Raw genomic sequence first — 27,059 nt, forward strand, 5'->3', positions numbered from 1 at the left:
TGCATGTTGTATCACTTTGGAGGCCTCGAGTACTCTCCCCATCCTAAATGATGAGAACACTGCTATGAGAGAAAGATGGAGTAGAAAGGACAAGACATGAATGGGCGAAGCCCCTGCTGAGAGTCCTAGAATCACGGTTCTTATTAGGTCTCTTCAGCTCACAATATAAAGTAAAAATGGGCCAGGAAAAACACACAGGTACCAGGGAACAAGAGGTGTGGTAAAGAGGCACAGGGCACTTTAAGTCTGAAAGGGCAAAAACAATACTGAGGTTCACATATAGGTGGACAGAAAACAACATAGTATAAAATTCTACAGTAATGTGGGGCAAAGCTCTACATCATAATACAAGTTGATGATTGTTCCCCATTCAGTGAATATAGCTGAGGACCCTACATATGGTAGGCATTAGCCAAAACAGACCAGAAGATTTGAAATTCCAATGTGTCTCCTCCTGAAATTTGTTTTCAAGAAGTGACTCCATCCTATTGCTCTAAATGAGAGTTTCTCAACTGAGGCCCTACAAACACTTCATAATTCCTTGCTGTGGAGGGCTATTCTGTGCAGCGTAGGCTGTTTAGCAGCACCCTAACCTCTACCTGTTAGGTGGCAGTAGCTGTGACCAGCTGTGACAACCAAAAATATCTCCAGACAGGACCAAACATCCGTTGGAGGACAAAATCATCCCCAGTTGAGAACTGCTGACGTGAACTAAGTCACGATAACTTCTACTCACCAAAAAACTTTCAGTCTGGTTTTAATGCCTCACTCATAATACCACCAAACATTTCAGCAAACCCTCCAACGTGAAAGAGAGAACTCAAAATAAACAAATAGAAAACAGTAATAATGATTTTAAAATAAACTGAAGTTAAAAATAGCATTTTTATAGAAAGGTAAAAATATCAAAGAAACGATGACAAGAAAACTCCCCTTAATTGAAAAGTCATCGTCTTCAGATTGAAAGGCCCTATTGAGGAAATCTCTGCTTAGAGTAATGGAGGACAACATGGTGCAGATGAAGTTTCCTGCCAAGAACAACCAGAAAATGTGAATGACTTTTAAAAAATCTAAAAAAGACTTTAGTTTAAAATTTTTTTAAGTCTACACATTGGATATAGTGTACACTGGTCAGGTGATGGGTGCACCAAAATCTCAGAAAGTGCCACTATGGAACTTACCCACGTAACCAACCACCACCTGTTCCCCAAAAGCCGAGTGAAATTTAAAAAAAGAAAATCCATATAAAGACTAAAGAGGCTGGGCATGGTGGCTCATGCCTGTAATCCCAGCACTTTGGGAGGCCAAGGTGGGCAGATCATGAGGTTAAGAGATCAAGACCATCTTGCCAACATGGTGAAATCCCATCTCTACTAAAAATACAAAAATTTGCTGGGCGTGGTGGTGTGCACCTGTAGTTCCAGGTACTCGGGAGGCTGAGGGCAGCAGGATCGCTTGAACTCGGGAGTTGGAGGTTGCAGTGAGCTGAGATCATGCCACTGCATTCCAGCCTGGTGACAGAGAGAGACTATGTCTCAAAAAAAAAAAAAAAAAAAAAAAAGAAAAAACACAATAAAAAAAAAAAAAAAAAAAAAATATAAATTCTAACATATACATAATCATCATTTTTCTGAGTTTCAGATCTACATATCTCACGGGCCCCTGAACGGCACCATTTGACAGTTTTTGAAATAGACTAAGACTATGTCAAAAAAAGAAAAAAAAAAAAAAAAGACTTTAAAGAGCTACCAAGGCACCAAAAGCTCAAAGGTCTCAGATGCAAGAGAAAAGGGAGGCTTGGGAAGCCTGGTATTTGGTCCTGTCAAAAACTGAGAGGCTGAGTCTTCTGTGGTCCATGGGCTTTCAGCTCAGGACCTACATGGTCCCTAATCAATACCAGCTTTATAGGTGAGACCCCCACCCTACCCAAATAGAGGATCTCCCTGGGAGTATAGGAAACTGGAAATTTCCCTACCAAGGCTGAAATCCACCTCCATCAATCCACTCCATCCCCGGCTGGATTAGGAAAACATGACCCTGCCCTAGCTCTCTGCCAGAAGCAGGCAAATAATATTATCTAGAGGAGGATAGCACCATCAGGAGTCTCAAATTTATTTCTACAATTTTTCATTTATAATGTCTGATTTCATTTTTGTTAATCCTTAATATTCCTGGAGACAAGACAAGAAAACCAAAAACCAAGAGAAAAATAGACTAAAAAGAATACCCTCAAAAGACAAGTATTAAAGCTCACAACATGCACTTCCAAAATGTGACTACTGTCATCTAATCCAAAATTAGATGAAAATAGAATTTTAAAGTATTTTAAAATAATAAAATTTAAATTTTAAGTGGAAAATACAATAACTAAAGTGAAGAACTTTATTGGTATGTTTAATGGCAGATTAGACCCAGCTGAAGAGAGAAGTTGTTGATTAAAAAACTAGTAAGAAAAAAATTCACAAACTGAAGCATGAAGAGAAAATAGGTCAGAAAACATAGAAAAAGATATAAGAAGCATTGGACACTGAAAAGTTTTCATTGTGTTTAACTAGTGTTGCAGGGGAAAGCGGAAGGAGAAGTGGTCAGAAGCAATGCTTCAGAAGATAGTAGCCAAGACTTTCCCCAAATGTAAGATATTCGGCCACTAATTCAAGAAATGCCACAGAGCCAAAAGAGGATTCTCATAAGAAACCATGTAACTAAGTCACAGAAAAACTTCTGGAGAGAAATAAAGAAATAAAAGAAGGAGGGAAAGGGTAGAAGGAAGATAATTTAAATACAAACAAAGGAAAATATAAATATCACAAACATGTCCTCAATAGAAAATACAATACAGTGTTAAAGTATATAAATCCCAAATGGACAGAACCTCAAGTAGAAACAGGGAATCCCACAATCATAACGAGAAATGTAAACACACACCTCTTAAGAGCTGTTAGAACAAGGAGACAGTGAGGAAACTCAAGACGGCACCCAACAATGCAAGAACCGAAACTGACCCTGTGTGCAAGGATTGAGTGAGTCTCCAGAACTGTCAAATAAATGAAATCGTATTGGCAAAGTACATTCTCTGACCACTGTGAAGTAAAGCTGGAAGTCATTAACACAAAGATAAATAATACCAAATATTTAGAAATCAAGCTATAGACTTTCAAATAACCTAAAGTGAAAAAAAGGAAGTTACACCACATGTTTAAAATATGCTTAATTGAATGAGAGTGAAAATACAAGATATCAAAACTAGTGAGATGCAGTTAAGATAATACCAGAGGGAAGTATCTATCTATCTATATCTACATATATATATATATATATATATATATATATATATATATATACTCACCACTAGATACTTCATATCTATATATAGAGAGAGAGACATATAGATATATGAAAAGAAGACAAGGTGGCCATCAATAATTTAAGTATTCATCTCAACAAGTTGCCAAACACACACACACATACATACATACAGGGTAAAAGGATGAAACTAATAGAGATCAGAAATCAGTGAAATCAAAACAAACATAAAATAAATAAGCAAGGTCATATACGGTGGGGTTTTTTAAGACTAATAAAAATTAATAACCCTCTGATGAGACTAATTAAAAACAAAAAGGAGAGAGAAAGAAGAGATGCAACATTATTGGTAACGAAATAAGGGATATTTCCACATATTATTCAGATATAATTTTACTTTACTGAGTAAAATCACTCAGGAATTTTTTCTCTCATTCTTTTTCAGGGTGACACTGATTAATGTGAACCCACAAAACATGGTAATAAAACAAAAAGGAGGACATAGAGCCCAGGAATCGTGGTATCCACCCCAGGAGAGCAGAGCAGGGAATTCCTAGGAAAGCAGCAGGAGTGGGCAGCCTTCCAGGTGGAGCATAGTAGGGGATCTGGATGGGCATCTGCACAGATAAAAGGACTTGACATAAAAATGGTGAGTTGTCACACAGAGATGGGCACAATGGAGAGCAAGTGTTTCATGATCACAAGAGAGCATGGAACTCTAGGAAAAGGGAAACATGGTAAATAAGGAAATGTCACTATAATGCATAGCCTGGCTCTGCACTGAACGACATTTATCTCCTCATCATGTTTTATGACAACTAACGTAATCATAAACTATGTGGGAGCAACTGATCAGGGAAATGAGGTGGTATAAAAGGAAATCTGCATCTTTCAGAACAGGAAGTCAACTGATAATTTCTGTAACAAACAAATCAAGAAATGCTGCCATAGGTGTTTTAGATATATAATGACTAATCCCAAAGAAATTCCTAAGTTTAAATTCACACTGGGGAGTGGAATGGAATGCAGAGACAGATGAAAGGACTTTTTCTTAGTAACAGTCAATATTTATGGATATGAAAAACTTTTATAGTAATCCTATTTTTTAATCAGTAACAAAATTATATGAACAGTATAATCATTTTTGTGAAAATACATATTCCTATGCTCATATAAGTACATACAAATTTTATCTAAAAAAGAACTCCAAGGCTTTTACAATAGCTCTCTGTGGTGGAAAGATTAGAGGTGGATTTCTTTTCTGACTTATTTGTATTTTCTAATGTTTCTACAACAGACACATATACTTTTTGTAATAAACTAAAAGGTTATTTTTTTTAATTCTATAACAAGGCCAAGCGCGGAGGCTCACACCTGTAATCCTAGCACTTTGGGAGGCCAAGGTGGATGGATCACCTGAGATCAGAAGTTCAAGACCAGCCTGTCTAAGATGGTGAAACCCCATCTCTACTAAAAATACAAAAATTAGCTGGGCATGGTGGCACACGCCTGTAGTCCCAGCTACTCAGGAGGGTGAGAGAGGAGAATCACTTCAGAGGGTAAGGCAGGAGAATCACTTGAATCCAAGAGTCACACGTTGCAGTGAGCCAAGATCATGCCATTGCCCTGCAGCCTGGGCAACAAATGCAAAACTCCAGCTCAAAAAATTAAAAATAAAATAAATGTTGTATAATGAATAAAAATGACAGCATAATTTGGCAAACATTCCAAGAAGTTGCATCAATACCTCTCCAAATAGTTATTTTACCTCAGTTTCCAGATACTGGGTATATGTTGAAGAAAAGTGAGTATGACCTAGGTATAAATTTTAAAGGGTGCGTGCGGTAAAGTGAGGCCATTTGTTAGCAAGAGAGTTACAAAAGGAGATTTGCATCCGGTCAGTGATCAATCCCACCCCACGCCACCTGTGAACGCCTAACCCCACACTGTGTCTGCTCCTGGAGGGCTGTGCAGGGTCGGGTGGAAAATATCCAACATTTCCCCACCTGGATGAGATGGTCTTCAGTCTCCAGCTTCAGGCGGGAGCAGGAAGAAGAGAGGATCACACTTCATAGATCTCAAAATTCCATGTGAAGACCATATTCTGTGTCCCAACACACTTGTGGGAAAAGTTCTAAATTTCTGAGGAACGTTCTCTTAATTTTACAATACAAGTTTACATGTGGGAAAACATAGTCAAAGGTAGTGCAACATGTTGAACAAATGTGGCTCATGTCATGTATGATTCACACTTCAAGACATTATCATGGTAAATGCAAACTCAGGAGACATCTGTGGTCCACACAGGAACTCTCTCAGACCATGTCAGTCCTTGGTTCCAGCAACAGAAGATGGGGACACTATTATAAGCTTTCCAGTGCTACTTCTTTTTTTAAAGGTGTTTTAATTAATTGAAAAGATTATGTAATGCTTTTAAAATATGAAACATTTTAAAATATGATTAACCTTTCTGAAGTAGTAGTAGTATATTCACTAGAAATTTTTTTAAAGGGAAGTATTGTATTCTGCTTAATAAAATGTCTTGTCTTCCTCTAACTTTCCTATGTAAGGCAAATCCAAAACCCTTTCCCGTGCACAAGCAGAGTGTGAGGGAGCCAGGGACCTGGAACAGCATGATACCCATCTTTCCTCTGACTCCAGGTCCCCATCAACTGGGTTAGGCTCCTGAAAGCTTCTCTGGCAGAGCCCTGACAGCTGATTTTGCCACAGTGTTGCAGTTGGTAAGCATGGTCATCTTCCTCTCTGCACTGCATGGCAGAATAGGAATATTAAATGCCCCTCTATGAATTATTTCATAGAACTGGCTCTCCTTGTGTGTCCAGCAAGTGTTTGTTCAACACCTAAATGAATTCACAGAGCCATCAGTTGCAGGGGTACAATAAATATTTACTGATAGGTGATGTTTTTTATTTGAGCTTCACATTTTCAAACCCATGCAATGACTTTCAATTTACTTTTAACTCAAAATAATAATAATTTGTTTTATAAACTTGTTTCATAACTCACAATTCTTGTGATTGAATCAGAAAACTTTCTTTTAATGAGGTTTTTTACTACTTAAGTCCTGAATCAGTGAATCAAAAAACTTCAGGCATGAACAAACTTTGGAGTGTATTTTGTTCAAGCCCTTCAGGGTCCAGATAAGAAAATAGAAACTGAGGGAGGAAAAGTGACTTGCTGGAAGTCACCTAGCAATGTCATGGCCCAAGGAGGAGGACTTGCCAAGTGGCAGAGCCATTTGGGCAGGAGAATGCTACCATACCCATCAGCACACTTACCGTATGTCTGGAGTTTTTCAGTAAGTTTGTCTACATCAATGTGCAACTGGTTTTCTACAAAGTTTCTTACAAATTTGTTTCTCAGGGCCTCCTAAAGAAAAATAACATAGCTTAAAAAAAATCGCATTATTTTGCCTTATTGAATAATACTTATTAGACTTATTCACAATGTCATTACACAGGAAAAAGACATATAAACTAAATCCACTTAAAAGAAGTTTTAAAACACCACAATAACAGGATAACATTTGATTAGGCCCTTACCTTGAAAGACAAAATCAACAATTATGAAAATTTATGTTGGCATTGTAATTATGTATTCATACTAAAAACAAAGATTGAAATAAGTGTTTGTTTTTTGCAAAATTTTCTAACGAACCTATATGGTGATCCTTTACTTTCTATAAGATTCTTTCCTTTGCTTGGTATGGCCTTCCCCAGACGCCAGTTATAAAGAAAGGGTCCTCGTTGCAAAAACTCTGAGGGAGGATTTCAGAATTTCCCAAAGCCTCTCTCAATGTTTGGCTATTCGTCATCTTCGGAAGAATCTTTCATTGCTTCATCTGTACTATTCTTCTCTCATTACTATTGATGGCTCTGACTTTGCCTCATTTGTCAATGGTTTTACTGTAGAGAGCTCTCCAAGATTTTATCATCAACATAATGACATCTTGCTCCTTTATTTTGCTGTTGATATGCACATACTTGCACTGCACTGCTCCATACTTATCTTTTTATTTTTTTTCCCATTTATTTATTTTATTGCATTTTAGGTTTTGGGGTACATGTGAAGAACATGCAAGATTGTTGCACAGGCACACACGTGGCAGTGTGATTTGCTGCCTTCCTCCCCATCACCTACATCTGGCATCTCTCCCCTTGCTATCTCTCCCCAGCTCCCCACCCCCCACCGTCCCTCCCCTATTTCCCCCCAACTGACCCCAGTGTGTAGTGCTCCCCTCCCTGTGTCCATGTGTTCTCATTGTTCAACACCCGCCTATGAGTGAGAACATGTGGTGTTTGATCTTCTGCTCTTCTGTCAGTTTGCTGAGAATGATGGTTTCCAGGTTACTTACAACACACAACAACCAACAAGAAACTAAGAGGGAAAAACACTGATGCATCCCGGCTCCACCTCAGGATCCAAAACTGGGGATTAATTTTGGAATTTGCCAATTTCTTAGAGAATATTTGTATGCTATCCAGATTTGTTCCAGCACAGGAGCTCAGCGGGGGAATTCTCAAATAATATGTACCCTTTGCAATTAGCTCCTTTATTTTTCACATTCACTTTATTACATGTGATGGTTTTAATTAATCTTGTCTACAGATGACAAGACTTCATTATGAAAGCTTGGTGTTTGTTTTTCTTTTTTTGAGTCTTATTTATCCTCCTTCACTGGGTATTAGCTATTTGCCAGTCAGTGTACCGGACATTCATTATGCATCATGTCACTTAATCTTAACAACATCCCCATGAGGTTACTGCTGCCTTTTACTGATGAAGCAGGCAAGCAGAGCAAAGGTAGGACTTTACCCAGAGGCTCTAAACCACTCAATCCAGTGGCAGAACCAGGCCTGGAACACAGACATCGACTACTACAAACCCAAGGCACTGTGAGCTCCCCGGAGCATGATCCCAAAGTTAAGAAACAGAGGAACACCTTGTACTATCTTATCCTATGGAAGATAAGTTCTTCACCTGGTGGAATACGTGACTTTGATTTCTGACATGGCTACTTAGTAAATAGTACTCAGGTACATCATAGGCTTCACAATAGCTGACCAATTTTTGAGGCCAAGATAGGCTCTGTTTTATGTTCTCCTAGAACTTTGTACATTCTCAACTTGGCATTTATAATATTGAGTGGGATTACACACAGTCGCAGCAGAGACTTTATCTAGTCTAAAACACTATCTGGCCCATTAACTGCAAAGGTTTGCTGATATGTGTATTAACAAATTAGTCCATGCGCAAACAAATTAAAGATTACAATACTAGCTAACACATATGGTCATGAGCCGCTGTGAGAATGAACATCACAGACCTCCAACTGCAGGAAACGGAAATGGCAGGGTCCACTGCTGCACTCTGAATCTATGGCACTTTGCCCTGAGGTCACACCTTCCATGGGGTGTGTCTCACCAATGACCACCACATCAGGACCACTCCCAGGAGCCACAGGACTCCACTGACATGGGACCCCTCCCTTGATAACCGACTTTAGCTCTGTGACTCGCTCTCAGCCTTATCTGATGTCCATTAAATCGCAGGACCCACCAAGATGCTTCCACCCGACCCTCTCCCTCTCTCCTTTCCTCAGGGTCAGACTTGCATCACCATTGACAACTTTGCTTTCAGCTTGTCTGAGCTTCCCCTTCCTTTGCTCTGCAGCCATTTCCCAAAATCAAATTCTTGCACATGTAATCCCATCTTAGCATCTGCTTCTTGGAAAACCTAGACGCACCCAGTACCATTTTCTCTGTGTCAAAACCTATTCCAAGTGCTCTATGTATCCGGACCCATTTATACCTCATAAGTACTATCACTTCCTCATTTCTCAGGGAAGAAACCCAAGGCACAGAGAATTTCAGTGACTCATCCAAGATCACACAACCGGTCGGGAGCTGAGCTGGGAATCAAACTCAAATGATTCTAGCTCCTGAGTCTGTACTCTGAACTACCCACCTGGTGGTTAATAAATAAACCAAATATGAATTAAAATGCAGGCATGTTTTCTCATCCTATCAGAGTTTAGGTAAGTTGAAGCTACTCAAATGCCCAAAAAATTATTAGGTGATCCGCCTGAATTAAAGTTTGACAATTAATGATTGTCAGGCTCTAACGGAGTTGGGTCATTCTAAACTGCAAGTCATTTCTTTTTAAAATATTAGGTTGTCAATACAGAATAGGAGAAAATGATCATTAATCATTGAATAGACCTACAATTCAAAGGTATACAAACAATCTAAAAAGCATTAAGTTTAATAAAGAATTTAAAGAACAGGTTACTATTAACAAATTATTAATTATTCTCACAATTGTACCATCCTGCATAGGTAAAATACTGAAAAGTTACAAAAAATTTTCAGACATCTCTAATTTTATGTCAATTAAATGAATCAACTAGAACCACCATGCCTGATGTGACTCTGCAGAATCCTCTATAGGACTGCCCCCATGTCTCAAACATACCCTAGCAGCAGCTCCCCATCCCTCAGGGGCGAAGACCAACCACTCACCTGCAGCTGGCTGAACATCTGGCCACTTCCACTTCTCTGGAAAAGGCTGGACATTTCCAGCAGTGTTTCTGATAAAGTTTTTAGCTTGTCCACAATATAAAAGGTGTAATTAGCCTGCAAAATGAAGAATATTTGGGTATGTCTCTTATTCAGCTGTGATATTCAGCTCCAACAAGGACATTAACAAAAATTGTATATGACGTGGCCACCAGAGCAAAGATCTACCTGCAGGCCTTCCTTACTAAAATGAAAAGTTCCAATGCCTTCACATCACAGGTGAGTCTTCTGAGACCTCTCTCCTTGACTCTGTCCATCCAGGGGCTACCTGCTACTGTCTCCCCAGTGTTGGGCTCACTGCTGGGCACAGTATATGTCCTCCGTACATACTGACCAAATTAACAACGCTTGCCCACATTTCTTCCTCAAAAATGGATTCCCAACTAATACTTATTTGTTTTGTGGTACCCAGCACTACTGAGGATAAAATAAAATTGGTACATTTTTTTCATTTATTGCTGCTGGCAGAGTACACTGGCATAAGAGTTATATAAAATAATTTGGGTATCAGAAAAATACAGTCACTGATCCATAAAAAATGTACATGCTTTTCTCTCTCAAGATAAAAGAACTCTATCCTAAGGAAATAGTTTAAATAAAATATAAAGCTATTTCCATGAATATGTCTATTGCAATATTATTATATTTAATACTGAAAATAGTCTAAATGCCAAAGAGACAATGTTTAAGGAGGGTTTGAGGGACTAACTACATCTGCCTAGGGTCACTAGGAGACCCTTACAGTGGCACAGGAGCTGATAAATAGTCAGCACAGCAAACAGAAAAACCTTGAACTCTCAGCTTCAGTCTTCTGGAAAAATAGGGGTAGAAATTCTTCTAAGTATTAAGGTAAATTAGTATTCCAATATCTTGGCACCAGGCCTTGCACATAGTAAATACTCAGTAAATACCAGCTGTACCAGTCAAAAAATGCATACAGATATCTGAATAACATTATTAATGCAACAAATTTAGAAGATCTGTAAAATATTTTAAAACTACAAATAGAGAATGCACACACCACACACATACACACATTAAAACCCCCACCCAAAAGACCTCACATTTCTAACATTCTAGCGACAGAAGGCAGCCTAGCTGGGCTGCCTCTCTGGAGAGACCAGGAGTCCTTCCAACAAACCACACTGGTCCTGAAACACCAACGAGGGGGATCAGCTGGGATGCCACTGATAATAAACAGCCAGGGAAATGCTTGTTCTTCCCCTGGGGGTAGAGGAACCACAACAAGCACCCAGGAGACAGGGAAAAGGGTATTCCACAATGGCAAGTGACGTGGCCTGGAAACACTGGCTGCCCCACAGCAGGATGGCTCCTGATGCAAAAAAGACCTGGGCTTCTAAGAAGTTCCCTTCTCTCCAGCTCCATCTCCCTAACATGGAGGCAGCTAGAGAAATCTCATCTGTCCTTTCATATGGCAGTATCAGGGAATCCCAGAAGCTTCAGTTAAACCAAAATCAAACTCTTACTGGAATCACAGCACACAAAGTGGACCAAGATCTGTGTGTTAAGCTTAAGTAGAATGACCACCCACAAAAATAAAAAATTTTACATAAGGCTCAAAGTCTCCTATTATAATGCTCAAAACACCATGATACAATCGAAAATAACCAAAGAAAACACAACTTGAATTAAGAAAAGCAATCAATTGATGCCAATATTGAGACAAATCAGATATTGGAGTGATCTGGCTAGTATTTTAAAGCATCCATCATAAAAAATGCTTCAACAGCAATTGCAAATTGTCTTGAAACAAACAAAATAGCAGAAAATCTCAATAAAGAAAAAGAAGTTATAAAAAAGAACCACATGGATACTGCAGAACTAGAAAACACAGCAACGCAAATAAAAGAACTCACTGGATGGTCTCAGTAGAATAAAAGAGAGGGCAGAGATCAGAACCAGTGAACCTGAGAGCTGATCAGTGTGTGGCACCCAATCTGCACAACAGGGAGAAAGGAGATTGATAGGAAAATGAACAGAGCCTCAAGTACCTGTAGGACGGTAATAAACAATTCCATATTGGTGTCATTGGAGTCTCTGAAAGAGAGGAGAAACCGAGTGGAACTTGAAAGAGTGTGAGAGGAAATCATGGCTGAAAACTTCCTAAAATTGTAGAAATACAAAATCCTTCAGACTCAGGAAGCTAAGCAAACACTAAATATAATAAACTGAGAGAAATCTACATTAAACCAAACTATAATAAAACTTCTAAAATCTGAACACAATAAAAGCTTAAAAGCAGCTGAAGAACCATGACATGTTACCTCTAGGGAACACCCACTCAAAGGTTAGCAGATCTCTCATCTGAAACCCTGGGAGCCAGAAGAAAGTAGCCTAACATTTCTCATGATGTAAGAAAAGAATTGTCATTGTGAATTCTGAATTTAATGTAAATATCTTAGAAATTAAGATAAAATAAAGACATTCTCAGATGAAGAAATACTTTAAAAAATGAAAATATGGGAGGGAATCTTGGAGCATTGGGAAGGAAGAAAAAAACAAGAGAAAGGGCAGAAATGTTGGTGAACGCAACAGACGACCCTGTTTTCCATGAATTTTATAAAATGTATTTCATAATTAAAACATAAATCATAACACCATCTGACAGTTAAGATGATGATACTTAAAAGCAGAGAAAGTAAAGAGACCTAAGTTGAAGTGGGGTTTCCACACGTGACTTGAAGTGGAAAAATCTCAATGCCAATGAACTGTGATAAGCCATGTGTGTATGTCTGTATTGTAATATCTGGAGCCAGATGTTCTTTGTAAGAACATCATACAAAAAGATATACTAAAAAACACTATCAATAAATCATTTTTTAGGATGGGCATCCTAGTATCACGTATTACGGTGAGGATGCTCAAAAATGCTTAAGTAATACACAGGAAGGCAAGAAAAGAGAAACAGAAGACACAATAGCCAAAAACCAGGAACAACCCAGATGTCCCACAATGTGTAAATGGTTAAAGAAACTGTGGACCATGCATATCAGGGAATGTTATTCAGCAATAAAAATGAATGAACTACTGATATCTGCACAATACGGATACCTCTCTAGGGAATTCGGCTAAGTCTAAAAAGTCAATCCCAAATGGTTACATACTGTACATGTGTACAACAATCTAGAAATGACAAAATCATAGAAATGAAGAACTGGTTGGTGGCTGGCAGGGGTCAGGGACTTAGGGGGAGTGGTATAGGAATTAATGGGTGTGGCTATGAAAGGTAAAGCAAGAGACTTTGTGACTGTTCTGCTTCAGTGCCAGTGATGAATACACAAACCTATACAGGTGCTAAGACTGCATAAACTAAATATACACATACACACACACACACACACTCTCTCACACACACACACAGAGTAAAATGGGAAATTGGAAGATAAGTGAACTGTATCAATGGCAGAATCCTGTTTGTGATACTGCATTACAGGTAGTTACATGAGATGTTACCATTAGGAAAGGAAACCGAGTGAAGGCTACACCAATCTTTGTGTTGTTTCTTACAAATACATGTAAATCTACCACTGTCTCAAGATTAAAAACTTAATTTTTAAAAGAACATGGAATTCTAAATAAAGAGGTGCTCACTGACCACTGATGGGTTCATTTGAGCATCGAGAAGAATAAAGAGTGCAATTGACTGAAATATACTAACCATTTTAAAATCTATGAATTCATAATCATATTGTTTAATTGATCACCTTCAGAAAATTGCAGGGAATCAATGAGGCTCAGAGCTCATAATCCCATCTAAAAGTGTGTCAGGATTCTCAGATATCCTGTGATTAAAGTCTTATTTCCATTTTACCTCATTAGGATAAATGTCTTAGGTTTTGGTCTCATTTATACACCACCTACTAACTTTTGATTTTGGAAAATGATTTTATATTATTATACTTTAAGTTCTGGGGTACATGTGCAGAGCATGCAGGTTTGTTACATAGGTATACACGTGCCATGGTGGTTTGCTGCATCTATCACCCTGTCATCTACATTAGGTATTTCTTCTAATGCTATCCCTCCCCTAACCCACCAGCCCCAGCTATCCCTTCCCTAATCCCCTACCCCGCAACAGGCCCCAGTGTGTGATGTTTCCCTCCCAGTGTCCATGTGTTCTCATTGTTCAACTCCCACTTATGAGTGAGAACATGCAGTGTTTGGTTTTCTGTTCTTGTGTCAGTTTGCCGATAATGATAGTTTCCAGCTTCATCCATGTTCCTGCAAAGGACACAAGGTCATCCTTTTTTATGACTGCATAGTAACTCATGGCATATATCTGCCACATTTTCTTTATCCAGTCTGTCATTGATGGACATTTGATTTGGTTCCAAGTCTTTGCTATTGTGAACAGTGCCACAATACACATAAGTGTGCATGTGTCTTTATAACAGAATAATTTATAATCCTTTGGGTATATACCCAGTAATGGGATGGCTGGATCAAATGGTATTTCTAGTTCCAGATCCTAAGTAATCACCACACTGTCTTCCACAATGGCTGAACTAATTTACACTCCCACCAACAGTGTAAAAGCCTTCCTACTTCTCCACATCCTCTCCAGCAACTGTTGTCTCCTGATTTTTTAATGATTGCCATTCTAACTAGCGTGAGATGGTATCTCAATGTGGTTTTGATGATTAGCTTTTTTTCATGTTTGTTGGCTGCATAAATGTCTTCTTTTGAGAAGTGCAGACTCCAAGTTTATCTACATGTTAATAAAAACAGGTGCATATGTTGATATTCTGTTTGTATTCACTCTTACTACCCATGTTCTTCTTCACTTTGCCTGAAATTCTCTTGAAGATCCGTCCATATCTGCTTCATCCAATTCTGTATTGATGTCCAGTCTGTTTCCCATCTCTACTGCTTATAAACAATGGGACAATAAATATCCTTGTTTGCATGTGTGAATAGATGTTTTTGTACTATTGATAGATATTCCCAACATGGCTCAAAGACATAACACAAATATACTCCCAAAAGCAATGTATGAGAGCGACTCTCTTCTAATTCCTCCAAACAACAAAATATATCAAATTTTGAGCCTTTACCATTTTGGTATGCTATCTCATTTGTTGGTATCTCATTTTGGGGAACTGCATTTCTGTTATTATTACTTAAGTTTAAACATCTTTTCATTTGTTTAAAATACATTTTGGTTTTATTTTTTACTTTTGTAAACTATATGCTTATATTTTTGCTCATGTTCTAATGTGCTATTTCACTAACAAATTAATTTAAATTGTATTAAATAGACCACCATTTCCAAGCAGATAGGAAGAGGAATGATGGGAAATCACAGACACCCAAGGTCAGTCAAAGAGCAATATCCGTGCTCTTCTGAGGGTTTTGGATATTATCTGGTCTCACATAAAAGTGTATTCACAGGTCTACTGATACTGTTGTCTTAGAGAACTGTTACTTTATAGAAGGTTATATCAAACAAGGCCACTTGTAAAATGTAATTACTTCTACTCTGGGCAACTTTGCTGAGTTTTGATCAAATGTTCCATATTGGACAGTTTCACCCACTTGAGAGCCTTGCTGAACCACTGACAACTTGCTTTCCAATACGTGATTCGATGCCTACAGTCAGATTGCAATGAATTTTGTTCTCTCTGTAGGGCTCCCTGGGAAATATCTTGACTTGCCTAAAGGTCCTACCAGAGTCCTTCCCCATTGCTCTGCACATGTAAAAAGTCTCACATATGTGCAGAGCTTGTGTACTTTCAGCCTGTACAGATTCATGTAGACTCCAGGCTTAGGTAGCTTCCACTTCACTGGCATTTTTCATCTTTATTAAGTATCATGGAACCAAGAATTTTCATTTCTATCCAAGTTAATTATCAGGCTTTGTGTCTGTTTAATGATAACACCAGCAATAGTCTGTGTTTATTCTTCACTTTGCCTGATATTCTCCTGAAGATCAGCATATATTTGATTCACCAAATTCTGTATTGATAGCCAAGCTGTTTCTCATCTCTACAGCTTACAAACAATGGCACAATACATATCTTTTAATCTGTGTGACTTCATTTTAATTCTCCCAAAGGTGAAGACAATCATACTTCTGGGGATGGGTTAAATGCCGTGCATTGCTACACAGTTATTTTTTTTTAATGAGATAAATTAGGTACCCAGTATCCTGAAGTGATGATGTGAAAGAAACCTTAGTGCACAGGATCCTTATTATTTTATAACTAATACTATAAATATTGCCAATAAAAAGAAATTGGCTGCAGAGTCTGCCAAACTTGGATTCAAGTTAATGGACATTAGCTTCTGTTTTTCATCTAATAAACTTGGGAATGTAAACTTTCCCCATTCTTACAATTTTAATCTATAAAATGAATTTAAAAATGCCTACTCCATGGGGTTCTTGTGAGAAGTAAATGAGGGAGGATTTGGGAAAGTGTCTGATATGGTTTGGCTGTGTCCCCACCCAAATCTCACCTTGAATTGTAGTTCTCATAATCCCCATGTGTCATGAGAGGAACATGGTGGAAGGTAACTGAATCACAGGGGCAGTTCCCCCATGCTATTCTCATTACAGTAAGTTATCAAGAAATCTGATGATTTTATAAAGGGCTTCCCCGTTTACTCTGTTCTCATTCTTTCTCCTGCTGCCCACCACCAGAAAAAAAGTGCCTTCCACCATCAATGTTTCCCAAGGCCTCTCTAGCTATGCAGAACTGTGAGTCAATTAAATCCCTTTCCTTTATAAATGACCCATTCTCAGGTATTTCTTCATAGCAGTGTGAGAAGGGACTAAGACAGTGTACATGATGGTTCCTCTAACCTTATAGAAGTAAGAGCTAAATAAAGAGTGATTCAGTCTGCATTTAAAATGGTAAAATTATTGGTTTTAGAGTTCTGGAACTATGAGTAAATGTAAAACTCTTTATCTGTCCTGCTCTGTTGCTCCAGAGCTAATCAGAATCCACTATACCAGATAGATGAAACTGACAGCCAATCTCTTCCCATCATAACCTGATATTCCAATTTGGAAGTTTGAGGCCAGCTCCTTCCACAGGAAGCAGTCTTCCCCATGTCCTTATCACTGGGACTCTGTATCTCCTTCATACCAAAAGCAGTTCCTCTGAGGCAGAAATAGGTATATTCACATATGAATTTCTACTTAGAGAATATCATAAAGTATAAAAGAAAAAAATAAAACATTGGCCCTAGGGTTAAACAGACCTTGTTTCAAATGCCATCTGTGCCTCCTGTTGAGAGCTCTTGATAAGGTTTCTTACCCCTAAGACTCACTTTCTTTACCTGCAAAATGAGTATGACAATTACCAATTCCTGTTGTAGGCATAAGGCATAAATGGGGTTTCCAACCCACAGTAGCTCTTAGCAGACTCAGGATTAGAGCAGGTAACACTTCCCTAGTATCTCTCCTTCTACCTCCATTCCATATATGCTTGATAAATTAAAACTTATATTTAAGAACTGATGTGCTCTATGGAAACCCTTTATACTTCAATAGTCTAAAACAAAGAAACCAATTTACAGCTAGCCAGTTATTAATATACCTTCTCACAACTCGAAATTTACCCTTCATTGCCTGTTCTGAAATAATAAAGTTGAGCCTTTTAGACATTCTCCCTTGCCAATTGATACAATGCTAAGCTTTGCCAGAAGACAGCTCTGGAAGGACAGTAGAGGAAGAGGGATTTTCTCTTCCAGATTCCAGGGTGCTGCTTCCAACAGGCTCCCACGGACCAAGCTCCTGGACTCCCCCCCATCTAGCTTCTCTAAAGCTCAGCTCCTGCAGTGTACACAAGCAGCAGCACATGGCGCCTTCTCACAGGCAACATCCACAGCATCCCAATGAGTGGTGTCCTAGGGAATTCTGCTGGTGTGGCAGGTCCGCCTAGATGACTTCCCCAGGCATGCCCTTTTATAGCCTTGCAGAGTTGAAAAGTGAAGAACTTCTCCTGGCACCACAGAGTTCAAATTCCTGGCAATTACCAGGAAATTGAAGTGGTTCCTCAGTGACTTTCTCTGCCATCCTGTGGGCCATGGCTATGCTAACTCTAGTCGGGTCTGGATTTCAAGCCTGGATGGGGAAACTAATTCTAGTTCTGTTTCTTCCTTGGGTGCTCTGCCACAGCTCTAGGGGCAGGAGTTGTTCCCTGTATCTACCATTGCTGCATTCTTTAAAGACCTCTTCACTACTGCTAACCAATCCATCATTACTCTAACATCTTTTTATAGTAATAATTATTCACGTTAAACTTAACCAGTTTTCTCTTTCCTTCTTGAACTTTGACTGATACATTGGCTAATAACAAAACAGACACTGGGCTCAGGAAACAGCAAAAAATGCAGATGCCATGAAAGAACGAAAAGAGGAAATAATCAGATTTCCTAAATGTGTCAAGATCACTGAAAGTACCAAAAGCTACAGTTTTAAACACGGCCTGATATTTTTTTAAAAAGAAAAAAAGCCTCGTGGGATGTGATGTTGGCAAAGGTATGAAGCCACAAAAGTTAATCTAAGGACATGAAGGGGGTAAAGGCAGAGTTTCCAATGCTTCGATGCCTCATGTAAGGTAAGGTTCTGCACAATAACCACAGGGTGGTCACAGTCACCAGTGGGTTCCTGGTTCTCAGTCCTCAGCTCATGTACCCAGCACCAAGTCCTATTTACAGAATGTACCTGGACTACAGGGAAAACTAAAAATCGGACATTATGGATCAGCTTTCTTGCCACCAGCTGCAAGCCATCCTCAGTCTGCAAAAATTTACTCAGGCACAAATTAGCAAGCCTCTCACGAATAAGCATGTCTAAGTTACCGCTTCAGTAACTTTAGAGCAAACTATTGTCAGCATAAAAAAGACATTGCTGGTTCTCTGACAGAGGAGGTGTCTAGTGACCAAAGGGAAGGAGGAAGTAACCTTTAGCTCAATTTGTAGAGAAAAATTTTAATTAAGAAAGCAATTTGAACCACATCGTCTCCTTCTCCAAATGGCTTTGCAACAAAAATCTTCATACATAAATGCAGTTTCACAAGTTTTCACAATCAAACACTGTGCATCATTGTACCGTGCTAGGCAGTTAACACAGATGAGTGAGACTGGACCCTGCCCTGGTACGTTCCCAGGAAACAAACATCACGCACTGGGAGCATCCACTGTTCAGTGGGGAATTCATATAGGTCCGGAGGACAGGTGGCTGCTGAGAGATGACCTGCAACTGGTTTCCAAGTGCTTCCTGCTTATTTTTTTTTTTTTAGTATACAGTCCTATGTTCCTGCAGTAATTAGCAAACTAGCCTCCCTGGGCTACTATTTTTCAATGTGATTCCATAACCAGCTGCAAAACCGTAAGGACAGGGTTTGCAAGTTTCATAGACAGCTCTAATTATTTCCATTTACAAGTGGCAAAAGATCATTCCAAAGAGGCGCTGTTGCGAGCTACATGAATTACGTGCTTCCCAAATTCATATGCCGAAGTCTTAACCCTCAGTACCTCAGAAAGTGGCCTTGTTTGGAAATACGTCTTTAAAGATCCTGTTTAAATCATCAATTAAGTTAAAATGAGGTCATTGGGGTGAACTGTAATCCATATAACTGGTGTCCTTATACAAAGAGGAGATTAGGACACACACAGAGAGAGACAACCATGTGAGGACACAAGGAGAAAATGACTATCTGCAAGGCAGGGAGGCCTCAGGAGAAACCAGCACTGCCAACACCTTGACCATGGTCCTTCAGCCTCCAGAATGTTGAGAAAATAAATGTCTGTTGTTTAAGCCACCCAATCTGTGCTATTGTGTTATGGCAGCCTGAGAAAATTAATACAGGCTGTATTCATCTGTTCTCACACTGCTAATCTGAGATTGGGTAATTTATAAAGGAAAGAGGTTTAATTGACTCTCAGTTCCACATGGTTAGGGAGGCCTCACAATCACGGCAAAAGGCAAAGGAGGATCAAAGTCATGTTTTACATGGCGGCAGACAAGAGAGCTTGGGCAGGGGAACATCCATTTGTAAAACCTTCAGATCTCATGAGATTTATTCACTACCGCAAAAACAGTGTGGGGGAAACTGCCCCAATTATTCTGTTATCTCCACCTGGCCCTGCCCTTGACATGTGGGGATTATTACAACTCAAGGTGAGATTTGAGTTGGGGCATAGCCAAACCATATCAAACCAGTAGATCTAGGACTTCAAAATAATAGACTGGGCCTGAATTCCAGCTCTACCATGTGCTAGGGGTGTGACTCTGGACAAGTTAACTTACCCTCTCTCAGCCTTGGTTTTCCTAGCTATACAATGGGGATATTAGTACTTACCTGCAGTAGTGGTTATGAGGAGTAAATAAGATAATCTACACAAGGTGCCTGGTGCAGGCTCAGTAAACGAAATTAATGACCATGGGAGGTAATCTTCTTGATGGCATCCACCACTGCTAAACTCAGACAAAGCTATTGCAGATTTGCAAAGCTAAGCCCCAACTCCTGCCATGATGGAGGGGCCCTGGACTCTGGCAGGGGGCAGAGGGCTTGGCATACAGTCTACTCTCTCTCCCTTGTATATTTAACACCAGAATGTCTTTGTCTCAAATGGGTACAAGAGCCAAATAATTGCTATTCTTTAACTCATTTAACAGCCATTGCCGAATGTATTCCTAGTATTCTTCCAGGCACTGGGGATGATGGCCAAGAAGACAGACAAGCTCCTGCCCCTCATGGAGCTTGTATTACGGCAAGAGACAAATAATAAACAAGTATGCTCATAAGTCAATGAGATCATTTCAAGTAGTGACAAAAGCAAGGTAGCAGCTCTACTTTATAATCACAAAAGACTAGAAAAAACCCACATGCCCTTTAACAGGTGAATGGATGAACACACTGCAGTGAATCCACACCACAGAATACCACTTGGCAATAAAGAGGAAGCAACTGCTGATATACACAATAACCAGGGTGAATCACAGCCCTTGTATTGAGTGAAAGAGACCGCTTTCAAAGGTTACAGAGGACGATTCCATTCTAGGGCATTCTCACAAAGAAAAACCTGTAGTGAGAGAATATATGGGTTTAGGGTGGGAAGACAGTCTGACTACCAAGAGACAAAATGAGGGATTTGGTGTGGGATGGGGCAATGGAACTGTTCTTTCTACTGATCCAGACAAATGTGAGAGCTGTAGACCCAAAAAAAGCCCACCAAACTTACTCTATGTTAATTGAAAAACAAAGCAAAACCACACAGTGCCTGTTAGGGGGTGCCTAAAGAGAGAAGATACCTCTTAAGAAGGTTGGAGGATGAGTTCCAGAAACAAAGAAGACAAGAGAAAGACAGCTGGAGCCCCCCACAGCTGGAGCTAGAGACAGGAGCACCAGCTGCCATGGGAATTGGGAGGACAGGAAGAGAAGGATCAGGGAGAAACGTGGCATGGCTGCCTGGGTCACCACTAGTGCCCCCTCTCTGATCTCTGCCACCTGCTGAGACCAACCTGAAAGTAGGAAGGACCTCTCCAACACAGTGATCAGGTGAGGACACGCCTCTCAGCCACACTGGATCCTGAGAAAGTGTGGCATTTAAATTCCCGATATGTGTGGGCTGCTGCCACATGTCTGGAGTGATACACAAGGTTACTGAAAAACTTTGCCACCTTGAGCTGCATGGAAAGACTTGGAAACAAACGTAACGATCAGAGTCCCTCCTCTGCAGGTGGCTTCCAGGCAGAGGATCAGGCAGGTGCTCACCACAGGGCTGCCATTTTATAGGACCTGCTCTGTGTCCTGATTGATATTATGCATAGAGACATATGATGCTACAAAGCCAAATATCTAGCACCCCAACTACGTGGGGCTGCAAAAAAAAAAAAATGTAGTTCTCTATTTCCCATAGCTGATCAAGTTTTTACCCGCTGGGGGTGGTGAAGAGCGAACAAAGTCCCAAAATTGCCTGCTAACAGTGGCTCCCTGTTCAAACACCATCTTCTGAGTGGTTCAGGCTCTTTAGGGTGAATGCTCAATCCCCCTGGTGTTCTCCAGGAGCAGCCTGGTGACACACAGGCATGGTGGGCCCAGGACTCCCACAGCCATGTGCTTCGTCTGCCTGTCTGTGATGCTGCCAGGGCCTGGCCTGCCCAGCCCACATCTTACCTGCAGCCTCAGGGTCTGGCACTACCTTCTCCCTTGCTGCTTCCCTCAGCTTTGGCTTTCTGAGCCTCAGCCATCTCCTCTGCCAGCCTGGTGCGGAGGCCACATCGCTCTCACAGGAGCTGGCTTATAGCAGGTCTCCAAGGCCTCTACTCGACATGTAAGCTCGGGACATAGGTGTCAGGGAAATCCGGCTCCCTTCTACTCCATGCTCAGAGACACTAATTCAGGTATCCTTCTTCTGCTCAGCCAAACTGCTAGGACCACATGTTAGCTCAGGGCCGGCCTACACAGAGATTATCCCCCAAGACACAAGGGCAGGGCCAAGGCCCTCAGCTTGCAGCTCCCCCATCATTCCACAGCCCCTGTTTGGGACCGTCATTAGGAGAGGAGAAGCCAGGATGCCCAGCTGACCACCAGATTCCTCTGATTTCATCCCTCTCTTCCTAGAGGCTTGCTTGCACCTGCTCCCATCTGGCATTATAAACCCTTTATGATGGGGTTTCTCAACCTCAGCACCACTAACATTGTAAGCCAGATGATTATTTGTTTGGAGTTGGGGGCGGTCCTGTGCATCGTAGGATGTTTAGCAGCATCCCTGGCCTCCAGCCTCCAGATGCCAGCAGCGCCTCCTACTTGTGACACTAAAAATATCTTCAGATACTGTCACACATGCCCAGTTGGGTAAAATTTCTCAGACCCCACCCTGGTTGGAACCACTGGCCTCCACCATCTCTTTCCTCTTTCGGAGGTGACACCTGTTCTCCCCACTCACCAGAGGCAGCAGTGGCAGAATGCATTTCTGGGAATAACATTTTTAAGGAAGGTGCTCCCATTGGTTTACCATTTTCTGAATATTATTTCTGGCATTTTTTTCCACTTCCAAATGGCACTGAGAGAGAGTTATGATTTAGCGCAGTTTCACAAAGGAGGAAATTGAGCATGACAGTTCAAATAACTTGACCAAAGGGAGAGAGCTAGATTAAAACAAGATGGTCTGCTGTCGTGGGCTTGTACATCCCATAGGAGCTCAAACTAAACCTACTTTGCACAGCAAGGGACTAGAATGTGCCTGGTGATTTTCAGTGAAGTGTCATTTCAGGCGGATACTTATTGTTGGGAAAACAATATAATTCTTTTATCTGTTTTCACTTTTATAGCCTCCCTTCAAGCTCACAATTGTGTCTACACATTGTTCTTCATTTTTGCATCAGCCTGGGGTCAAAATCAAATACAATTTTGATCTATAAAATAAAAAGAGCATACTAATGCATTAGAATCTCTTGACTAAGAACATGGAAATACCATCAATTCCTTTGCAAATACTGAGTCTGACACCCTCAGAGTATGAGTTAAATTAACTCCTGTTATAATAATTAATTGGGAAGCTACAGCGGCTATAGCACCTTGAGTTCCTATGTAAGCAAACCAAAACCCAATTCAATGCAAACAGTAAAACAATAGTTAAGGTTAACCAATCAGAAACCTCCAACTAAACTCCAGCTAGGGACTTTTGACTTTAACAAATATATTTTCTTCATCTTGCTGCAGCAAACACTTTATAAAAGCTTCTCTTACCCCTCACCCCACACCCCAATGTAGTCAGTGGAGTATTGAATAGTCTGATGTTGCCTAATTCATGAATAACCAAACGCTGAAATAAACCTGTTGAAATTTTAATGTCCCTAAGTTTATCTTTTAATACTCTCTAGAAGTTTTGGCCATCATTTTTTTCCCAGTTCATGAAAGTGCTTGACCTCCATTGTCTTTGAGGTTGATAGATGGAGATGCACACAGCTCCGTGGAAGGGTGTGGGTAGATGTGAGGGGTATAAGCCCCCAGGGAGGGGGATGTCAGATCCCAGGAGGGGGAAGGCCTTACTAAGGGCCCCTGAGTGATTCTGATGCATCCCCCATGAAGAGCTGTCTCCCAGATGACTGAAAATCACAGATCTGCTTATGTCTTTCATTTCATAGATAAAGAAAAAGAGTACTTCAAAGAGAAAGCAATAACCCCAAGGTCACAGAGAGTTAGGAAAAAGGGGACCAAAATCCAGCCTTCCAACATACACACACGTTTCATACCATGGCATCATGCTTCTGGGTGCCATCTGGGCTATTACAAGTTAAACCAAATGAAATTACCAACTTTTATCGATTTTTTTCCTGCAAAAATGGCAACTTCAGGCAGTTTCACCTAACAAGAAGTAATGAAGAGAAAAAGACCATGTCTTAAATAATTTATAGCATGGGCCATTCCAACACTGTAGATAATATTGCTTCACATAGCCCCATGGCAAAGCTACAAGTGTCTCCCAGCTCTGCGGGCCTTTAGACCATGAGTCTAATGACTAGAAACAATTTTCATAAAACCAAATAGCCGTAGCTGACTGCTAGGGTAATTCATCCCAGGTACAATGCCATAAAGTCAGCTTTATAAGTGCAAAACCAGGACACCTACATGCAAAGTTGTTAGCAATTTTAAATAAGTAAAAAAGACATCAGCTCTTAACACTGCCCGTAAGATCTAAAAAGGAGCTAGCAAGAAGCAGCCAAATCTTGGTGATTTTTCAAAAATTCTCATCATTTGCAGAGCACACATGTGGGGGTTGGCACCTCCCCACACCTCTGTCCAGGCCCACGGCCCCCCCATCTCCACCTCACAGGGGCTTATACAACCCGTCCCTTCCAAGTGCTTTGCCCAATCTTTCTTTCCAGGGAGATCAGCTGCCCCCAGGCCTGTGCCTCTGCTACATTGAACAAGCCTTACAGCATTGTATATCTAAATTATTTCTTCAGCTATTTGCCTTCTCTTCCCTACAACAGGGTGAGCTCTTTAAAAGCAGAGATTATCATACTAATTGTTATACCACAGAACACCGCATAATATGCAATGCTGTAGTCATATATTAATAATATTAACATAATAATGTAACATATCATCGTTTTTAAAGTCATGGCCTATATTTAAATTTTGAATTTAAAATAGAGTTGTGATATGAAGCCATTTTCTAATAAATTATTTAAATATTCAAAACCCCAAAAAGCTCACTACACTAAGGAAATTCAAGTAATGGGCGCAGAGACGCCAGTCCAGGGATGGCAGCTGTGAGGCCGGAGTTCCCGTCCAACAGAACAGCTCACACCAAGGATATGTGGAGATCAATGTCATTCCATGTCTAAGTGCAGACTCGGTAAATACCCCTCCAAAAGGACACTTTCAAGATTTTTTTTTAGAAAGTAGACAATACCATGCCTCTACAATTAAAAAAAAAAAAATGAAAACTTAGCCAGGTGTGGGAGCACACACCTGTAATCCCAGCACTTTGGGAGCCTGAGGCAGGAGAACTGCTTGAGCCCAGGAATGCAAGGCTGCAGTGAGCTGTGATTGCACCACTGTACTCTAGCCTGCGTGACAGAGCCAGACTCTGTCTCTCCAAAAAACAAAAACATTAATTAAAAATAAATACATGTTTAAAGTTTAAATACCATTCAGAGTAGGCAGAGGTAAGGGCAGCCCATAAGGTGGGTGGCAAAGTGGGAAAGGGAACTTTAGGAAATACTGCTATGACCTCACACAGCAACCATGATCAGAAGCATGAAACTTGTGAAAGCAAGTTTGATCAAAAATGACTTAACTGCTTATATGATCCCACATCATGTGATCACAGTTTCCAAATTATTAATACTATTTGAGGCTTGGAATAGTATGAGTAACTTCTCTTCTGTGTTTCACAATAAGACCAATTATTCCTGTGACCTTGGTAAAATGGCCCCTGTTCAGGCTCCTGCAGGCTTACAGGCCCCCACACAGGCAAGAAAAGACTCCAGGAAAATACAACACAATTATTTTAAAAGAAATTACAAATATTAATAATAACAAATCCTGCAGTAAATAGATTCAAGAGATTACACAATATAAGAAAAGGAAAACAAGCAGAGCCACGTAGTGTCTAAATTCTTCCTGGGTAGACCCTGCTTTGGTATCTTCATCTCACCTTATTCTCCACAGGGTGAAGCAAAGCCTCACAGTGAATTCAGAAACATCACGAACCAAAATACTAACTAATTGTTAATACATCAGTTTGCATGTACTGTATCTGATTCTTTCTTAATTGCTGGATGCACCAAGCAAAACAGATTAGCATTTGTTCTCCAAGTTTTTCTGGAATTACTCCAAACAGCCCTCCTCTCTGCCTCATTGTCCTTGACTTTTAATATTAGAGTTCTATAAGTTCACTGCATTAATTATTCTAAATAACAACCCAGCCCCAAAGCGGCCTCTAAGGGAAGGAATCAGCAAATGCAGATTTAACAACAATGACAGGTAAAACACTCAGGCTAAAATGAATTAGATTCAACACAAGAGCTTTTTACATAACAGGCACATAACAATTATGGTAGATATGTTTAAAAGTTCCTTTCTGATTTAGTGCATGTATGGTCTACATGATTCTCATTCATTTTAACTCACCTTTTGAATGACCTTGTTAACCTCTGGAGTGTTTGGTGTGTATAGTATTTTTCCATGCAATATGGGTTTTAGGAAGGACCACACCAAAGCACCATTTGGCATTTGTAGAATTTCCTGATAAAGCTTCAAACAAAATGGTGCTGTTGCAATCAGAAAGAAAAAAAAATAGTATTACTAATGATATAGGATGCCTAGGTTAACAGGGAGATTCATTCACATATCATGATATGAATCAATGATAGACATATTTTTTCTGACATGATTCTGAACATTGGAGTGCCATAGTTTGAATGTCTGTCCTTCCAAACCTGAAGTTGAAATTTGATCCCCAGTGTTGGAGGTGGAGCCTGACAAGAGGTCTTCAGGTCATGAGGGCAGATCCCTCACGAATGTTTTGGTGCCATTGTCACAGTAATGAGTGTAGTTCTCACTCTATTAGTTCCCAAGAGAGCTGGTTGAGAAAGGAAAGAATGAGAGAATGAAAGAGAGAGAGAGAAACAGAGAGAGAGAGAGAAAAAGAGAAGGAAGGAAGGAAGGA

General features: G+C 40.1%; 1 protein-coding gene across 1 annotated transcript in view; it reads right to left on the bottom strand.

The window, feature by feature from the left end:
* ABCA13 (ATP binding cassette subfamily A member 13) overlaps window positions 1–27,059 on the bottom strand; it is a 424,215-nt gene that overhangs the window by 263,106 nt on the left and 134,050 nt on the right. Inside the window, 3 exon segments of the mRNA XM_017500828.2 lie at window positions 6,603–6,693; window positions 9,846–9,959; window positions 26,522–26,661. Of these exon segments, the coding sequence (XP_017356317.1) occupies window positions 6,603–6,693; window positions 9,846–9,959; window positions 26,522–26,661 (345 nt within the window).

This window comes from Cebus imitator, unplaced genomic scaffold (genome assembly GCF_001604975.1).
Source record: "Cebus imitator isolate Cc_AM_T3 unplaced genomic scaffold, Cebus_imitator-1.0 Scaffold272, whole genome shotgun sequence".
Lineage (NCBI taxonomy): Eukaryota > Metazoa > Chordata > Mammalia > Primates > Cebidae > Cebus > Cebus imitator.